Source organism: Acinonyx jubatus, chromosome D1 (genome assembly GCF_027475565.1).
Source record: "Acinonyx jubatus isolate Ajub_Pintada_27869175 chromosome D1, VMU_Ajub_asm_v1.0, whole genome shotgun sequence".
NCBI classification, from domain to species: domain Eukaryota; kingdom Metazoa; phylum Chordata; class Mammalia; order Carnivora; family Felidae; genus Acinonyx; species Acinonyx jubatus.
In genome coordinates this window covers 50047314-50067238 of record NC_069390.1, presented here as the reverse complement: position 1 = coordinate 50067238, position 19925 = coordinate 50047314, and the positions used below count along the sequence as shown (strand labels likewise).

At 48.4% G+C, this 19925-nt stretch overlaps 1 protein-coding gene and 1 long non-coding RNA gene across 17 annotated transcripts in view; one reads left to right on the top strand and one right to left on the bottom strand.

The window, feature by feature from the left end:
- The window catches only part of PPFIBP2 (PPFIA binding protein 2), a 112049-nt gene that overhangs the window by 25181 nt on the left and 66943 nt on the right, over window positions 1–19925 (top strand). For 2 of the 16 annotated variants that reach the window (XM_053203527.1, XM_027073234.2), the window contains exon 1: window positions 6007–6706. The exons of 7 other annotated variants lie outside the window; for them this stretch is intronic. In XM_053203527.1, coding sequence (XP_053059502.1) covers window positions 6281–6706 — 426 coding nt within the window. In that variant the 5' untranslated portion in view covers window positions 6007–6280. Of the gene's footprint in view, window positions 1–6005; window positions 6707–6758; window positions 7161–19925 lie in introns of those variants that run through there. 7 more of the 16 variants (XM_027073237.2, XM_027073235.2, XM_053203528.1 and 4 more) reach the window with 6 other exon arrangements.
- Window positions 1868–5479, bottom strand: LOC128311832 (uncharacterized). The gene is made up of 3 exons (XR_008290476.1): window positions 5266–5479; window positions 4755–4942; window positions 1868–3507 (listed from the first exon to the last, which is right to left on the bottom strand). It is a non-coding gene; the product is annotated as an uncharacterized LOC128311832 (long non-coding RNA).

The following is a 19925-nucleotide window of genomic DNA, read 5'->3' as shown; positions in this document are numbered from 1 at the left end:
TCCGTACTAGCAGAGGATGAAGCTGAGACTCTGGCTGGAGGGCTGAGGCATCTCTCCTGTGCTGGGAATGGAACTGAGTTCTACCAAGGGGCTGACTCCTTCATTTCCCTGCAGCCACCTCCTCGGCCTGTGGTGAAGTGCTGATGATGCCCTCAGGGAGAGCATGGCCATTTCTGGTCAAGAGCTCCTCATTCCCACCAGATGGTCCTGAAGGCCAGAAAGGAGACCAGTGCTCATCAGTGGCCCTGACCACAGGAGCTGGTGCCACCATGGGCACTTCCAGGAATCTGGCTATACCTTGAGTGAGGCTCTTCCATGGTCTAGAAGGGGTATCCCTAATCTTCTATACCTGCTTGCCTTGGCTGGGCAGAGGCTGGTTGGGTAGATCCAGGGCTGGACTGGCAGGGTGGAGCCCATAGAGGGTCCGGTCTTCCAGCTTCCAGTGGGGACAGCCAGCTAGCGAGGTGGTGACTCTGGTACCTGGGTAAGGCCCAAGAGCTATCAGAGCCAGCAGGGTCTCCAGATGGAGCAGCTCTGGGTGCTTCTCTAACCGGTCAGTACCTACCCCTCCTCTCCTCTCACAAAGTGCTAGGTCTGTCCTGCTGTTTAATGGCTTTGGATGTGGGTCACGGGAATCCAGGGTAAAGACCTGAGCTTCAGGGGCTCAAGGAGAAGTCTAAGGAAAGGCTGGCAAACCCAGCAGCAGTAGAGTGAGGGCAGGTCAGGGTGAGGGAGGAGGAGGTGGACAGAGAACCCACAGCAGAACTGTTCTCCAGGCCCCACTAAGGAAGCAGGGTTCACAGAGTGGCTTGGCCATCCAGCAGGAGCCCAGACTTTTCTCCCCAAGGTTACAGGTGTCCTGGTCAGCGTGCTTGGGCAACACTGAACTTGGGTGAGACATCGTGGGAGGCAGGAATGAGTCAAGAGGCCAGCACTCTGCCACTTGCATGTGGCTTTGAATGAATCTTTTCCCCTCCTCTGGGACTCTTTCCCTACTGGAAGTGACCGCTGCTTTGACAATCTGCCTGCAAGATCTGGCCAAGCATTCCAGCGCTGGCTTTTTGGTAGGCACCAGTCATTGCCTTCCACAGCTTAGGCCTTGTGGTCTCCAAAGTGGAAACAGATTAGGGAGCTTCTCTAGGGGCAGCTGCCCCACAGTCTGGGCTTGGTAGAAGCTGACCTCCCAGAAGCAGTGGAATGTCATGGCAGGGAAAATGAGGGGAAATCCAGGACATGTACTCACCTCTGACAGCCTGCAGTAGCTTTGGGCGCCCCCAAGTCCCTTCTTCACTAGTCTCTCAAGAAACAAAGTGGCCTGGGCCCAGGAGGGCACATGGCCGCCCCCCTCCTCGTTCCACTGCCTTGTCACAGATGGTGGCTTCTTCAGCTCCCAGCTTCTCAAACAAAGCCCTGTCATTCCTGCCAGATTCAGTGTGCAGTCTTTCATTCTGGCCAAAGAGGCAAATCTGTTTACCATACTGAAAAGCCAGAGGAGTTACAAGAAAAGGTAGGGAGAAAAGGCTGTTCTCTGAATTACGAACTGTGAGCTTGTTTCTTATGCCAGGTGATTTGTCTCTGGATCTTTATTCTCCACCCGGGGGCCTAGAACTAAGATGGATCAGGATAAATGTGTGTTGCACCTCTTCATTTTGGAAAGTTTCAGGGATTTTATAGGGAAATCTTTTTCTCTGAATCTTGAGCGAAGGGGAAACTTTGTGCTTGTATTTCAAGGTGGGCGGGGGGAAGAATGGCTTATGTGAACCAGTTCCCAGTGTGTTTCTTGCCTTTCCTTTGAGTGAGAGCTGAAAGTCATAGCTGTCGGCACCACTCTGCCCCACCCCACCACGTGCTTCCCTCCCAAGAGGCTCCTTCCCTGAGCAGGGCCCAAGTGCCTGTCAGGTTCTTTGTTCCTATGCAGTACTGGATAAAGCCACTAGGTGGGAGTCAGGGATAAATGCTAGAAAGTCTGAATCCCAAGTCCCAAGGAAGAAGGTACAGGCTTTATACAAGGAAAAATAGCTTTGTTTCAATTAGAGAGATGGCCTAAGCTCCTTTCATTAATGAAACTGGTGGGCAGTGTACCTGGGTCAGTTGGCGGAGTTCTTTCCCATTTTCCTTGGAACCTGCTAGACAAAGGGCAAGCCAGAGAGGCCTCTGCTTTTTGTGTTGGGGGAGAGGAAATGGGAGGGCTGAGGGCTGGTCCTGGGAGCATAGACCTGGCCTTCCATTGTCAAAAAGAAGACCTCTCCAGACCCCTTAAGTGCAGTGCATCTTGCTGGGGCGTTATTAGGATGGCTCCCTCCATTCCAGGAGGCATTTCCTGGCCCTGTGTTGCCAGGCCCTGCCCTGGAGTAACCACCTGTACCTTGGATTTTTTTTTTTAATACATTTTTCCTGGCATAGCTTCTCAGAGAGGTGATCTTTCAGCTACTATAAACAGCGGTTTTAACTTTTCTGGGGTTTTGGCTCCCCACCCCTGACCTCCCCCAAGTAAATTGTACCCTACTAAATTCTAGAGGTCTGGCTCCTTGCAGACCTGACTTGAAGAAACTATTTCAGTCTCTAAGAACCAATGTTTATAAATGGCCATGAATGTGTAAACACTGGTGAAAAAGGACATAAATCCTTCCCTACAAGTTTCCTGCTTCAGACCTAGGGGATGTGGTGGCCCATGTTGCCAGGTTAGCATGACTTGGGGTCTGAGCATGCAAACACCCACCAGCAACCTTCTGCCCTTTTAGGCACCACTGGTAGCCAGACAGGCTCTGGAGGCTTCACACTTCCAGGGAAACTTGCTCAATACCTTGTGCTTTAAGAAAAAAATACCTTGTGCTTCTGAAAGTGGTTTCCTAACCTCTGACTATTCAAATATGGTGCTGAGCTCCTCATATGTGAGCATCCCCTGGGAGCTTCTTAATAATGCGCAGTTTCAGGTCCTGTTTCCAACCTCCTGGGTCAGAATCTGCATTTTTATAAGAAATAGCCTCCAACCCAGGTGATTCATTACAGATGGGGAGGTAGTGCCCTAGCCAGGGGTCAGCAACCGATGGCGTGCATTTGGCTCACTGCCTATTTCTTATGCCCCATGAGCTAAGAATGATTTTTTATGTTTTTCAATGATTGAGAAATCATAAGAATATTTTTATGCGAAAATGGCCTAAAATCCCAATTTCAGTGTCCACGAATAGCATCCACATAGCCCTGCTCTTTGGTTTATGTGTTAGCCGTGACTGTTCTTGCACTTACAAATGGCTGAGTTTGGGTGTAACAGAGACCAGATGGCCCACAAAGCCTAGAACATTTGCCATCTGGTCCTTTATAGGAAAAGTCTGCCGATCCTGGTCCTAACTCCTTGTGGAGGTAGGTTCCTGGGCCTGTGAACCATGGGGACTTGGGCTGCGGTGATCACGATGCTGTTTTACAAGCAGGACTTGCTTTACAGGCAGTGTCCTCGGGCTGGGCTCCTCCACCTCCACTCCGCAGTGGCAGGCTCCATGTGCAGCATACCTGTGGAACACAAACCTGTGTCTGGCATACCAGGGGCATCCTGACACTTGTTACCCTGGCCCAGAGCCCGAGGCTCAGGGCTGAGCTAGAGTTCAGGATGCAGGTGACCCACGAGACCCCTCTCCATCCACAGTTCTGCCCAATCAGATGCTGCTGACTCCAGGCAGCCGGCCAGGAGGAGCAACACCGCAGGAACCCATCCCCAGTCATTCCCATGCCTATGTGGGATTCTAGCATGTAGGGGACATTCGTGGGGTCCCCTTCAAGGCCCTGGGATGAGGAAGAGGACAAGCTGTGTCCTCTGTCCAAACCTGACCACTGTGTCCTCTTAGCTGTCTTTTTAGTCCCCAAATGGTCAGTCTCTCACGTGTCCTGCTCTTTGCCCTCAGCTGGCTGCCTCATGTTCTACACGGTGATGAGCTGAGTGTGGCTGCTGGTGGGTGACTTGCTTTTGGGAGGCCCCAAAGGCTTTTAGGGTTGCTGTAATGACCCCTCTTTGTGTCTCCCCTGTGGGTCCTGAGCACTCTCCAGCAGTGGGTCTAAGGAGGTATCCTGGAAGGAGGACCTACCCACCCCCACCCCCACCCCCGACGCAAACACGCCCCTTTAAGGGAAGACTAAACCTTTCAGAGTAACTGCATAGGCCAGATGAAACCCTTTGGGAGTCACAGATCATTTTGATAATCTGAAAATAAGGTTTTCAGAAAAATAGTGACTTAAACATCCAAATAGCACTTCGTACGCATTTTACGAACTTCTCCAGGGGCCTATCTAACCCCCCTAAGCCTGCCTGTGGACCACTGTGAGATTCCCCTGGCCGGATGGCCTTCTGAGTGGGATGGTGCAGCCATGGGTTTGTCTTGCCAGCGGGATGACCGGGCCATGCCTGGGCCAACTGCCACCTGCGGGTCAGTGAGCAAAAAGGTGCGTATGGCTCTGCTGTCCTGTCTCACTCAGCCCATCAGCCAAACACATGCCCTGCTCCTAGGTCTTTTGGAGTGTTATTTTGTGAATTTTGCATTGATTTATAAAACACACCTTTATTTTTAAAGGCTGAGGTAGGAATTTCTACTTGAGGATACCATAAAAATATGTCAAGAATTTAGCTGTGATTTGGATTCCTCCCTTTCTCTTCTCTCCCTTTCTCTACCCTCCCTCCCCACATTCATCACATGAGATGATCTAATAGATGGAAATCCGCCCTATTTTTCCTCTCAGTGGAGCATCTTTACCCTTGGGAAACACACCTTCAAGACTTCTGTTCTCCAAGTAGAATTTTAGGTTTATCTTGCCAGTCTTCCCGTGTGAGCCTCACTCTTTCACTCAAAGAATGTTTAAATTCTTCCTGTGTGCCAAGAACTGCCCCAGGCATGGAGGTCAGAGCAGCATGTCAGGCCTCAGACACATATTCTCCAGTCCAGTGCAGTGCGCAGACCTGTCAACAGTAGAAGAGAGCAGGTGGTGAAGTGGAGAAAGGGTGTGACCCGAGCCAACCCCCATGGGCAGGTGGGAGCTAGCAAGGTTGAAAGGGGCCACCACCTTGCTCCCTTGTCCTTTCTTGCCTCCTCACATCAGAATCTACTGAAGGGTACTGAGCCCCCTCCAAGGGGAGCAGGGGCTGGGACTGTGCCCTACCATTCCCCATCCAGCCCCCCAAACCCACTCTTGCCTCTGTTTCCCTAGAGCCCCGGAAACCCCTTAACCACATACATGTGGTAATTCTGTATTTACTCAGGGCAGGAAGGTGGTTTCATTCACCTTGGATGCTGGTTAAATGTGTGTTGACCAAATGAATTCTTCCTTCAGCTTCCTGAGGCTTTTGGTGGGGTGGGGGGAAGCTCACCTACCCCTGCAACCATAGAGAGGTGTTTCACCAACACATCCTATCCTGGTTCTGGTCAGGGGAAATTCAACCAGGTGGGGCCAGAGGAGAGGAGGGCCCAGAGCCCAGTGTGTGGACAGCAGAGCCTGCTTTTCCTTTCTAGCCTCTGATCTGGGTGTGTCTCCAGGAATTTACTCCTCCCCTCGTGCCAGCTGCTGGCCAGAGCCCTCCCGCCGCCTCTGATTGCTGTGACTGGGCCAGCCTGCTGGGGACTGCTCTGCCAGGCCAGTTTCTGTTCTTTTTGGGGCAGCGGTGGGTGCCGAGGCCATGCTAGGGGGCATGCCCACCCCCAGCAGAGACTTCTCTTCAGGCCGGCAGTTCCAGGAACCCCCCTGGTGACCTCCGAGGGCACCGGCAAGGCCCACACAATCACAAGATGTACATCTGCAAGTCGTTTATGGCAGCAGTGCTCAGGGGCCTTGCGTGTAACCACATTCCCACTGTACCCACATCAAGGACCGCTTTCATAATTGGCCTAGCCAGAGGCCGCATGTTAAGGGCCAGGCAAGGGAGAGAAGCTGTGTTTAGGGGAGCTCTTAAAGGAGTGTGGGGGTGGGGTGTGAAGGTGGAGGGCAGCCCAGGGGGTGGGGTGGGGAGTGGTGCTGGGGAGGCCAGCCTGGAAGGCCAACAAAGGAAGACTGACAGCTCCCCATCTCTGTCAGCCACTGCATTCCCAGGGCTCCTACCCAGAGCTCTCCCTAAATCTCACGGGCACACACATGCGGTGGCCTCACCTTCCCCCCTCTCTGGCTTCTGAGGCAGCTAGTCTGGAGTGGGGGACAGCCAGCAAGGCCTGGGACTTAACGGGAACTGTACCCATCCTGGTGCTAAACATGCCCCAGGGAGCCCTGGTCGTGGTGGCCAACAGCAGCACCGGGCCAGACTCCTCCGATGGCAGATGTCTCCTGGGGAGCAGAGGTTCGCCCCTGGCAGATGGTGCCACCAGCGCCAAGGACAGCAGACACCCGGTGGGGCCAGGAACCCAGAGCGGAGCTGGTTCTGAATGTGTTCTTTTTTGGAAATGACAGGCTTTCCTCAGGGCCCAGCCCGACGCCCGCCTGGAAAAGGGGTAGGCGTGGGCTTCAGGGTGGGGGTCAGGCTGTGTGTGGGAACCAGCAGCTCCTCCAAGAGCAGCACTTATTTTTAGTCTTCTCCCCAGTCCCAAATAAACTGAGAGCAGCTGGGAGCCTGTGGGTAAATGCAGAGTGGAGCAGAGACAGGAAATCGGGGTCTCTCGGTAATGAGTTCCAGCCACTGCAGAAAGGGGAAGCCAGACGAGGAATTTTCTTCAGGACTGTTTCCCTCTGGCAGGCTCTGGTATTATCACCAAAAAGAATGTTCCTGTGTGTGTGTGTGTGTGTGTGTGTGTGTGTGTGTGTGTGTGTGTGTGTTTACAACTCCTGTCCAATTCTGTCTTTTTTCCCTACCTTTTTGCTAGGTTTGATTGCTTTGCAGGCTCCGGATCCCAGAGCTGGTGCCTGTGTGTGTCTGGGGGCGGAGGGGGAGGATACCGGAGCAGCACGGTCCGGTCGGAGCCGTTGTATATCTGAAACTGTTTAGGGAAAGGCTGAAGGACGCAGGCCAGGGAAGTGGGGAAACTTGAACACAGCTTGACGTCCCCAGGGGGAGGGGGCAGAAACAAGGAAGAGGAGAGAATTTGGTCTCTGGCCAGAAAAAGGGCTTTTTCAACCAAGGAATCTAACTGCTGACATGGGTGCCCAGCATGGATGGGGACATTGATGTTTACAAGCATTTTGCGTGGCTGAAGAGGGTAAGTGACTGGCTGCTTTATCTGGGTCTCCCTGGAGATGAGGGCAAGAGAGATGCTTGGGAGGGGGGTTGGGGGGGGTAGTATTTGTCCGGCAAAACCCTGTCGTGGCCAAATTCTCCATGAGAATCTAATTATAGGCACTAGGGGAGAAAATAGTCAGCTGTCTTTGTTTCTCCGCTGACATTCTGGTGAATGAGTCTCTGTACAGAAAGGCACGAATGGGGTGAAGAAAGTTATTTTAACTTTGGCACTTAAACATTTGGAGGCTCCAAACACCGTGACCAGAAAAAAGGTGTCCCTACTGCCTTTCGGTTTGAGGACACAGAGAAGCAGCTGCCTTTCCAGTGCGCTGAATTCAGACCTCATTGAACTTCTCTGCTCTGATGTTATCTGATGGTGTTATTGCTGTCAGCCCGGAGAGCTTCTGTGTTTCCGGAGGCAGGCTCTTGGGGAGAGCTCTCTTCTGAATGCTCTGAAGCCAGGGGTTTGGGTTGCAAGCTTTATGCCCTTTCTTTGGGGGACGAGCTCAAGTGCGGCACGAGCAACGAATGAATGAATGAAATGAATGTCGGGGCTGGAGTAGCATGAATGATCGCAGAATTCAGGCTCTTCACTCCTTCATGACCATCTTTAAACTGGCGAAGATGGTTGTCTGTTTGTTTCTTTTTACACCGAGGCTGAGTGTTTCTCAGAAGCAGGAAAGGCGAAAGCAGCCGAAAGATAAGAGATTTGACATTGTAAGCAGAGAGGAGCAGGAGGGACAGGAGGTGTCCAGCTTGGAAGGCCCCTGACTCCAGCCCCTGCACACGGGGCCTGCAGCTTTTGTGTGCACTCTCTTCAGCACTCATTCCGCAAATATTTATAGAGACGGGGGCACTGGGTGTCCAGTGGTGAGCAAAGCAGAACCTGTCTCTGCCCTTGTGGATCCACCATCCAATGTGGGAGACAGAGGTTAAACCATCCCAGTAAATAAACTTGAAGTTACAGATTAAGTGCATTGAGGAACAGAATTGTGAAAACTGCTCCTAGCCACATGGGGGGGTTTGAATGAGTGCGAAGGAGCAGTGAGGCAGCCCTCCGAGCAAGGAGCCCTTCACCGAAACCTGAAAAGTAGGAGTGACTCAGGTGGAAGCTGGGGTGAAGAACATTCCAGGCAAAGAGGCTAGTATGTGTAAAGGTCCTAAAGTAAGAAGGATTTAGGCAAGCTTCAAGACTGAGAGAAAGCCAGTGTGGCTGAGCTCTGCGATGCGGGAGCTAGCAGATGCTGGTCTCATAGGGCAGTGAAGGGTAAGGGTTGTGGGGGATGTGGTTCATAGGACAGGGGACTTGTGGCAGGGAAATGACCTGGGACACAGGCAGATCCAATTTGTATTTTAAGGCGATAACTCTAGCTGTGGTGTGGCGTAGGGCAAGCTGTGTTGCAAGGCAGCTAAACAAGACTAGAGCTTTGGGGGCTTGTTGGGATCAACTGGTACAAACCCTCCATTTAACAAAGCCCGGGAGAGGCTAAGGACCTCATGATTATTGATGTTAGGGATATTCGTGGTGCAGCCTGACCTTGTACCCTGCTTTCTGTCTTCCACTCCAGTTCTCTGGCCTCCTCTCTTTCGCCAAATATGTAGAAAATTGTTGGTTTAGAACCCAGCGGAAAACCCTGTCTGTGCTCAGCCCCTGCTTAGCTTTGGGATGGGGGCGCTGCAGCCAGCAGAGAGCATGCTGACGGGACCAGAGATTTTGGCAAAGATTTGTATCCTTTGTCTTAAGTGTTCAAAGCCTTCACTGAAGATCCTGGGGCGAAATAGGTGAGAAGCACGCTTCTCATCCCTTAGTCTGTTTTTTCTGTATCCAAAATGAAGCTTTTTAACCAGGAGGTCTTCCAGCTGTGATGTTCAATGTCTCAGTGGATATAACTGCACACCTCGTGCAGAAGTTTTGTCTGTAGAGGAACTAATCTTGCATGTGCTGCGATGTAAGAGAGCCCTTTCTGTCCTGAGACCCAGGCTGTGCACACTGGCTCCTGTGCATAGCTGGAAGTCAAACAACGGGACTTCAGAAACCCCTAGGATGACTCCTAGTAAGACAGATTATTTTTCTTCCACTTGTAGAGTGTTAAGGATCATTAAAAAACAAAGCATAGGGTATTGGATATGACCTAGACAGCATGATCAGAGTTATCTCTCCCCCTAAACAGATTCTTCTCTTTTTTTTCTTAAATTTTTAAAAATGTTTTTATTTATTTTTGAGACAGAGACAGAGCATGAGCAAGGGAGGGGCAGAGAGAGAGGGAGACACAGAATCCAAAGCAGACTCCAGGCTCTGAGCTGTCAGCACAAAGCCCAATGTGGGGCTCGAACTCAGACTGTGAGATCATGACCTGAGCCGAAGCCGGACGTTCAACCGACTGAGCCACCCAGGTGCCCCAGATTCTTCTCTTTTAAATCTCCTTTAAAAAATGCCTTCATGCTGTGACCTTGATCCTAAGCCCCCAGGACTTGCTGTTAGTCTGGAAATGAAAGCCCAGGCTCACCTGCCTGGTTGGCTTTTGAGACTTTTTGCAACTCGGCTTCAACTTACCTTTTTAGTGTCATCATGTGTATCTACTCTGAGCTCCCAAGTGTGTTCCCTCCCTCTTCTGAGCTTGTGCCCAGCATCCTCCTAATTGCCACACACTTGGACTCCATTGAGGCTCTCCTTTTTCCAGCACTCCTTTGCTGGCCCCATCCCTCTAGTGGGCTCCTCCACTATAGGTATCTAGTACATTCCATCTGCTTGGCTCACACACCTCTTTTCCCACTCGTCTTCAAGCCAAGGTGGCTTGGAGAACTGGTTTCTCTTGGCCCAGGGGTTTTGACAGTGGAAACACTGTCTCCTTCATCTTCCCATGCAGAAGGGGTGACTCTAGGAAAGGTGCATGAGGTGTGGCCTGGTGCACAAGCTAACAGCCCTTCACCCTTTGACCAGTCTAAGAGGTCAGTGCCTCGGAGCAAGACCAATGCTTTAAATGTGGGGGCGATGAGGGAGATGCCTATGGCCAAGGAGGCACAGAGCTAGAAGGGAAGCATGGGCTTGGAAAAGGGGTGTTGTTCTGTGGCCTTTGGGGGAGGAGATAGTGTGTACTATCGTCATTAAGAACGTGCAGTTTGAAGTTTGGAATCTGGCTTTGCCACACTTACTGGCTATGTGATCTCAGGTAGAGATTACCTCAAGCCCTACATTTCTTCCTCTATGAAATAAAGAAGATACAGTGCCTGCCACATACAGGGTCAGGTAAGATAATGTCTGTAGAATGCTTAGCATAGTACCATGCACGGGAGAGACTTTCACTAACCATTAACTCCTACTGGCCATTATGAGGAATTAGAGGGCGGGGGTCGAAAGTGGAACAGGGGCACCAGTTTGGTTCGCTTCTAGCAGCACATGTCAGGCCATTGGTTCCTACGACTCTCCACTCCTTTCTGCATTCCACGCCAGGTCTCAAACCAAAGACCTAAGAGGGGCGGCTGTGTCCCGGCTCACTGTGAGTAACCAGAGGCCCCGGCAGCTGCTGGCTCTGGCCAGCTTGGCCATGGCTGCTAAGTGAAGGCCGGCCAGAGCTGCTCCTCCAGCTCCAACAGAGCCCAGGGACAAGGTAATCTCCTGCCACAAGCATCCAGAGGGCCTCTGCCCCTCAGCTGTTTGGTTCCTGATTGACTGACAAACAGCTCACACCTGCCCTGCTTTGAGAACAGTGGCTCCAACCCACAGCGTTGTGAAAAGAGTCTCTAAAAATAGCTCCAGGCAGGGTCTATGGGGCCCACCCACTGCCCTCTGAGTGGAGCTTATTTTCCCAGGAACAGAAATACCACCACTGTCGGCCTCTTCATGCTGCTGCTGGCTTCTAGCACTTTCAGTGTTTAAGCCAACTTCCAGCCCAAAGTCACAAAGGAAAAGGAATTACCGTGGCTCCCCTATGCAGTTAGCTTGCGTTCTGGAGTAGGATATGGGATGAACTCAAACTGCTAATGCGAGATTTCACTCTGTGTCCTCTGGCTCTCCAATGGTTGATCCAGTAGCCTGGGCCAGAAGCGCTACAGGCTCCAAGGATTAACAGACACACAGGCATCCTAGCTCTAGGCCTTGACTCGCCTCGCACTGTGGTTGGGCTGCAGTGCAAGGGAGAGAAGTGAGCAGCAGCCTCTGTGAAAGTCTCTCCTACTGGCTGACCACACCCACCCTGGGTCCGGCTCCTTGGGTTCACGTCTCTGCTCTATGTGACCTTAGATGATTGATTTAACCTCCCTGGGATTTAATCACCTTGACCATGAAATATGGATAAATAATTCGATGTAGGTAAAGTGCTTAGGAAATGCATCATAAGCATTAGTTATGGTGGTGATGATCTGGACCATAACTGGCAGCTTTTGGTTACTCCAGAGCCACATGCCCACCATGATTCTGGTGGAGAAGTTTTTCAAGACCACGAGGAGGATAACAGTGGGTATGGTTACTCAAGGGTTCTAGCTGTTGGCAATTTTGTATAGGTACATCCCGTTTTTAGTCAATGTACCCAACATGCCCAACCATCCTATTCTTCAGCATAAGAGCTGGAATTCTACCATCTCTGACATCTGGCACCTGTGACTCCTGTCTGTCAGCTTCTTGGAGAGGCCCTCAGGCCTTTTTCCCAGCAGGGTTTAACAAGGTGACGTCATACTGGGGCCGCTTGCTAAAAAGCTCGTGCATCATGTAGAGCAGCACAGCCATTGGTAGCTCCCTGGTGGGCAGCAGTGTTTGGGGATCGCAGACTCCTCCCTGCATTCTCCCCTCTCAACTGATGTCACCACCTACTTCGCTGGGGGAAAAATAGCCACCCATAGATGAACTTCTCCCCTTCCCTCCCCTTCACCACAAAATGTAACTGTGTTCACAGCCAACATTTTCAACTTCTGTTTCATGGGCCAAGGCTAACTTGGGATCCTGTCCTCCTGACCTAGTCTGGTTCCGCAGCCGCTTGTCCTCTGATTGTTTCTTCTCTCCTCTCTGCCCTGCCTGCTCGTCCATGTCCTTGGCAGAAAATGCTTCTCCTCTGTTCTTACAGCAAAACAAATCACGACTGTCTTTGACCCGGTACTTGCTTCTCCAGGCTGCCTGATAACGTGTCTGCCTTTCCCCATCAGAAATCTTGAAACAGTGGGCTGAAAACTTACCATCCTACTCTTTCCTGACCATTTCCAAACCCACTGCACACTGGCTTTGTCCCGAATGACTTGTCTCAAATTCCTTCTATAATGTTCTTACTGCCTCCGATTCCCTAGCAACTTTTAGGATCCATTTCCCCCAGGATTCATTCCCATTTGAGAATTTCATAGGGTTAACAGGATTCTTGTGACCAGAGAACCAGCTCCTCACTCTGGCCTTCCACCTAATCCCATGTTTTCCACCTATGGATCTTACTCTCATGCCGATTTGACTGTTGGCTCCTCAGAGTGTCCAGACAGTCCAAGAAGCACTGGGCACTTACTTCTAATGTCTCCAGTCACAGCACGCTCTCCATCCCAGCCCCAGCACCTGATGCTACTCCTCTGTCCCTGAAATGTTATTAACAACAATGAGCCAGTGTGTCTGTTGGTATTGGCAAGATGAGGAAAGCGCACCACTCCTAGAACCTCCTGTTTGTACTATCCCCCTGGCTTTAATGTCCTCCCTTCACAAGATACCAGCACACTTACAAATGCCACTTCTCCTGGAGCCCAACACTGTCGGTCCCTTCTGTATCCAGCCACCTGATCAAGAGCTTGTAGTGGGGACCAAGCTTCTTCAAGGCTACACTTTTGGAACAAGATCTTAGTAAATCCAATGCATTTCTTTCACTCCAGATCGTCCTTAGGATGATCATTTAGGAGCCATCATGCACATCACACCAACTCCTTGATTAGGGAGCTTATAGGTAGATGGTCTTCACCATATCTTTTGTTTTCTGTGTTAGTCTGGGGGAAACCAGAGTGTCTGAAGGGTAGTTGATGGTCATGGCTTTATGGGTAGTCTTTATTAGGAAAACTTTCCAGAGATTCTGCTCTCCCATTTTCCTGGGGGAGTTCCTTCATAGCTTTCCAAGCTCATTCAAGCAGTGACTCCACTCTAAAGCCTGTCTTCTCCCTTGAGGGTGTAATCCATTCGTCCCTCTCCTGTACCACCGCTGCTGGCTTATTCTGTGACCATATTTATCACTTCTCCCTGTCAGACTACAAAGCTCTCTGAGGGCAGGGAATGAATCATTTGTTTAGCACAGTGTGGCACCTAGTAGGTATTCAGGAATATTTGAGTCATTGAATAGATAAGTGAAGAAAGAATGTGTGATTACATGAACTTTAGTCGACAAACCTGTTTGCTATTTATGAACTTTGCTTTACTTTCCCTTGAAGGTGGGCATTTAGATCATCTGACAGTGACACCTCTACCAGCAACATTTATCCTCCTCTCAGATATAATTGAAACCAGGAGGTGGAAGGCCTAAAGAGGTCAAGGTCAGGATAGGATTTCTCTTGTTGGACTCCAAGTAGTCAAGAAGCTGATTGCACTCTACTCCTAATGCATCTGGAAGAAACTTCTTTAACTCTGTGCCAAAGATTGTAAACTGGCTTGACTATTCTTTGCCTAGAAAAGGTGGAACTGGTCCTGGGAACAGTTGGTTTTATAATAACTGACAGAAAACCTTTAACTCCCTAACCAAAAAAATCTAGGGAGACTTTCCTATTTAGAAGCACCCACCTACACTCCTACTGCTTGGTTCCCTTGGTGATAGGTAACCTGAACTATGTAACAGGAATTGAGTATTGCCTCATGACCCACTTTTTATTTTTTTTGGTCCGCTTATTTTTAAGGTCTACATTTTTCAAGTTTCTAAAAAGTTTGGTATGTGAGTGGTACTTCTGAGCTTGAAGTCTGGCCTGAGTGACTCTGACCTCTCTTCTGTGCCTGGCAGCTATGACTCACTTAAAATTGGTTTTCTGGATTTGATAAAATCCTCTTGACTATGCAGCCTGGAAATACTACACATTTTCCCTTGTTTTCTTATTCAGCTAAAAACACGTCATCTCACATTCCTAATGACTAATGAAGGGAGAGCCTTATCCAGTATGTTGTTCAAAATCTTCATGTATTTACAAGCAAGAGGCCATCATATAAAATGATCTGACCAGTTGGGACAGTATTTGAAATGTGGCCAGGATCCTGAGGGGACTGGAATTCACAGCTTATTAGAAGCACTGAAGGAAATGTGACTTTACCTTGTGAAGACTGCAGATCTTGGTATCAAAACATGGGGGGCAGATGTATTTTGGAGCCCAAGGCAGCAGCTCTGAGAAGTAGCTGTTGGCTCTGAATAACACCGTGATGGCTAGAGCTGTCACACTATACAGCCTTAGGATTTCCCCACACTCCATGCTTGCATGCCCCATGATACCCCCATGTGACCTCTTGTCTGCCCCACTTGACTGTTCTGGAACCAGCTCTTTCCCCATGTTCAGAGAAGTGAGGTGCTGACAGGAGGTCTTCTAGCCTGTACCAGTCAGGGGAATACTGTACAAGTGGCCTACCCAGCATTCCTGAGAGTGGACCATACCATATGCAAAGGGCATGCCGTTTTGGTAGAATCTGGCCAGGAGGAGAAAGAGTCCTCCTGGGGATTCTGCATGGCTCCTGGCCTTGGCATCAAGCACTCTTCTCCAGACCTCTGCAGAGACCTAACATGGCTCTTCCTTTGCCAAGCTACAATGGAGGGGCCAGCCAAGAGTGAGCAAGCATCATGGAATCTAACCAGCCACTAGAGTCAGAGGGTGATGGCTCTGGGGAAGCTGCCAGGGGTGATTTGGCTAGAATGCTCATGTTTAACTTAAATTGGACCTGACTTCCAGATTGGAACAGAAATAAAAATTCAAGTTTTTATGATGGTGATTATCAGCTATTGAAATTCTCATTGTGCTCCTTTGTAATGTATGTAGTACATATTACTTACTGTATGTAGTAAAATGCTCACAAGGAAGAAAAACTTGTGGTCCTGTAGATCTGACTCAAAGCGTGGGCATCTTTTCAGGGATGATGGAAAAGTGACACACACACACCACAAGTATGATTCCAGAGCTCTTAGATAGCAGTGAGTTCTATGTTGTCACTTGGGCTTTTTTTTTTTTTCTTACTTTCTTTATAGCCTGAATATATTTTGGTTATTGTTCCCTTGGGCTGTTTGTACAGATCTTTACAGATACTTCATAGGTGTCCTAATCAGAAACATTGCCTTTTTGTTCTCTTGAACAAAAAGAATAAATTAATTAAAACTGTCAGTACAAGGGATGAACTGCTTGTAACCGTACTTTGGTCTTTTAGCTTAAACAAAGCCGTTTAAATGATTTCCATATTTCCACCATCATTCAAAAGCTGTTTGTATTAGACAGGAAATATTAGAGCATCCCTCTATAAAGAACATTCTGTGCCTTTATTCCTGTAGATTTTGAGGCTTAATGACCTAACCGACCCTCTACATTGCTCTGTGAGGTATAATTTTTTCCATTTAAAGGATAGGAAAACCTGAAATGAGATGACCTACCTAAGAGTACACATGGTTAGTACAGCCCTGCCTCCTAGACATTCGTAGCTGTCATTTTGCAGACGTCATGCCTGTGTAGGAGGAGGCTATAGGAATTCTGCACATGCATTTGGAAGCCCACAACAAAGTCTCCAGGGATCCCCTGCCTTGAATTCCAGATGGGCAAAGGGTGGGTGTGGGTACCGCAGCTCTTGGCCCCCCAGCTCCCAGACCTCACATTTGTACAGCATGTACAGACATGTCAGTCTTTCAATATAACTTCTTAAATGGCAGTTAGGTGTTTTCATGTTCTTATTACCCATTATTTATTCGTTTCCCATTCACCCTTACATCTTTTAGCTCTACTTTACCTTCCTATTTATTGTTGTGTTTTAATTTATTTTTACTACCCCCCCACACACACCAGTTGATACCCATGGGTCTATCACATCTTGTATTATCTCCTGCCTTAACCTTCTTTCTCTACATGCGAACTAATGGAGGCCAACAGATGGTAGATAGGAAGTCTTCCATTTCACACATGAAGGAGACTGAGTGCCATTTTTATCCCAGTGCATCCCACAGACATACTCTGTGCCACACTGGCTTTCGCTAATGATCCTGGTATTAACTATATAGTTGGCTCAGAACTGACCATTTTTTCCTCAACTGCCCATTCAAGGAAATCAGCAGTAGGCAGAATTTCTTTGTAACTTAGTATTCTATCCAAAACACAGGAATTCTTTCTTGTTTTCAAAGGAGTAGATTTTGGTCAATTGATTTAGCACCTTTTGAGACAAATGCATGAGACTGGGCTGTCGGGTGCAAGCAACAGAAACTCAGTTTGAACCCAGTGCAGGTTAAGAGGGAACCAACAGGAAGGGCAGAAATCTCACTGCCTTGAGACCACGTGAATCTGAGATGAGAATGCCACCAGTCTCTTTCTTGGCTTTTATTTGTGTTTCCATGCATGTTGGTTTCTTTGTTGACTTCTACTGCAAACCAGCTGCTTCCACAGAATGAGGACATGGCTACTAACAAACGTAAGAACCTTCTAGCACAACCACTACCATTTTCTATTCCCAAGTTTAAATTTTCAGTTTAAAAGGATTCAACCATCCATGCTTTAGATCAGGTGGCTGGGAGGGGTGAGAATATCTCTAAGAAGGTGGCAGCCCTCACCCGTGCCATGTGGTTACAGTAAAGGCAATGGCCCAGCCTATTCTAGACAGACAGTAGATTCCAGGGTTCAGAAGAATTCTCTGTATTCATCTTTTATTCCCCCCTGAACAAGAAAACAAGAGGGAAATTGACTAGTCTGGAGGGTTTTTTTGGTTTGTTTTGTTTTTTGTTTTTTATAACTAATAAGTTTCTTTTGGGGGCTCTAAGTGTCCCCAGATAATCTCATCCCTAATTAAAATGCAGTGACCCCCAAGATATGGAAAGCCTATTTTATTTCTTGGGTCTGTTGGTATTCAGCTCTCTGTGCATGAGGAACTTACTAAGAGTAAGTGGCTTATTCACCAACCTTTGGGAGAGGTGGAGGCAGGACTCAGTCTAGATTAGACTAGTGTCCTTGTTTGGCACAAACTTCCTTTTATGTAGAAACTATCCATGCTGGAATCTTGTCTGGTCAGTGCTCTCCTTCCTAGACACACACAGTCCTCCCTCCCGCCTCTCCCTGCCCTCCTAATCACTGAGACTGATTAACTTTTATGATCAACTCCATGACCCCCAACCATAGAACACCCCACATGGCTGCTAAATCATCCTAAAGCCTCTCTTTTCCACTTCATAATGGCTTAGGAAATAGCCCCACCTTAGACTGTTGATTGTTAGAGCTCTATACTATGCTTGCCCAGCCCTAGAAGTAATAGCATTTGGGGTCTTCTAAAAATAGATCCATAACCTGCCAGAGTCAAAGTGCTGTGTTTTCTCTGTTCCTGAGGACTCACAGTAACATCACTCTCGAGGCCTCAGGAAGTCCTTGATCTGAAAGTTCTGGACTATGTTTCATATTTGCCTTCAAGAGTTCTGGCTTTTAGAGGATGGATTTCCCAGACTCTTGAGAGCAATGCGTTGATAAAGGCAAAGATGGTTTGGCTTCAATAATCTTGGCTAAAGTTACTCAGTTATTGACAACATACATACAAGAAGAACTCCCCATTCTGTTAAGTTCTGTGATACGAGAGAGGGAGCATGTTTCACTGTGACGTTCAGTCAAGATGCAAGAGGACATGGAAATGTCAATCTGTACTTGCCATTTCACCTCCATAGAGTACGCAGATACCTTGCTTCCACACAGTATCTCTTGGTCCCACACAATGTACCAGGTAACTAACCTCAGTTATAGATTCAGGAACATCTCTGTAGCAAATTTGAATGAGAAGATCCATTTTTCTTCTGTCACATTTGTAGAAATAATAAAACAGAAGAGAAAATCAAATTGATGTATATCCCACCTAGCAGTACATCAGCAGTCTTTTAGATCTAGCCTAGGGGCTAACCTCATTAGTTGAATATAAATAAGAAATATTTCGTTTTTACTCATCAATAGTGTGAGCATCCTTGATAGAGTAGAACAGGGTAGAACTCTCCTTTAAATTCCCCTGCCATGCCAGAGTGTGGAGGAATAGAAATTTAGCATGTAGCACCCTTCAGAATTTGACTTGACTGTCTTCCCTTGGTTGGTTGCCAGCATGGGTCTCTCAGTCCAACCTCAGGTGTGGAGAGCTGAGCAGCGACTCTATCACTGATTTACCTCCTAGAGAACATGGACAAGAGTTTTCAGAGACACCCAAACCTGAGTCACTCAGGGACCCAGATCTGCAAATTGATCTGAGTCTCCTATTGCAATTCCACTGTTAGAATTAGGGAAACTGGCATACCCTCTGATTAAACAAGCTCTTCTTAATTTTTAAGATTTATTCATTTTTGAGAGAAACCAAGCATGAGTGAGGGAAGGGCAGAGAGGAGAAAAAGACAGAATCTGAAGCAGGCTCCAGGCTCTGAGCTGTCAGCACAGAGCCCAATGCAGCTCAAACCCACAAACCACAAGATCATGACCTGAGCCAAAGTCAGATGCTTAACCTACTGAACCACCCCAACACCCTACAAACTCTTTTTTTTTTAATTTTTTTTCAACGTTTTATTTATTTTTGGGACAGAGAGAGACAGAGCATGAACGGGGGAGGGGCAGAGAGAGAGGGAGACACAGAATCGGAAACAGGCTCCAGGCTCTGAGCCATCAGCCCAGAGCCCGACGTGGGGCTCGAACTCACGGACCGCGAGATCGTGACCTGGCTGAAGTCGGACGCTCAACCGACTGCGCCACCCAGGCGCCCCTACAAACTCTTTTTAAAGTAGGACAAGACAGAACTGTGTCCTAATTCTTCTTCTTCTTTTTTTTGTTTTGTTTATTTTGAAAGAGTGGAGAGTAAGAGTGAGGTTGGGACTGAGGGAGTGAGAGAGAATCTCAAGCAGGCTCCATACTCAGTGCAGAGCCTGACGTGGGCTCAATCTCACGAACCACGAGATCACCACCTGAGCTGAAATCAAGAGTCAGACACTCAACCAACTGAGCCACCCAGGCACTCCCCATCTCTCTTTGAACATGTTTCTGAATAATTGGAACGACATTTTCATAACCACGTGTCTTTTATGCTGTAATGAAATCCTCACCTTCGGCTGATGAATATTGGCATTCAACAAAATAGTTCTAAAATAATCCTCTTCTTGGTTCTGTTCTCAGATGCTTTTCAGGCTCTTCAAGTGGAGATGGTGTTTTATCCTGGTCTGTGCCTTTCTAAGGGACTGCAGTTTTCAAGATCTCAATCTTTTCTATATTGTGAAGACCTGGCTCTGTATGTCAGGAAAAGCAAAGAATGGTGATACTGCAGACTTCTGTCTGGGATGTTATCTCCATCTCACTGCTGTTTAATACTTCTTGAGAGCTTGCTAGAGAGCAGAAGTGATTTTGGTAGACTGAACAAGATAGGAAGATGCTCTATTACTCTAGAACCACGATTTGAGACAAGGGAGGTGCCTTTCTGCCATGAGGATTACCATCACGTGGACCAGTGTGACTGCTGGGGGAGAGGGTGTGCCCCTCAAGGCTGCTATGAGAGGAAGCAAGTACCAGAAACCACTGTTGTTGGTACTCAGTGTTCCTAGATCTTAAAATGTATTTTAACTATTCAAGAAAA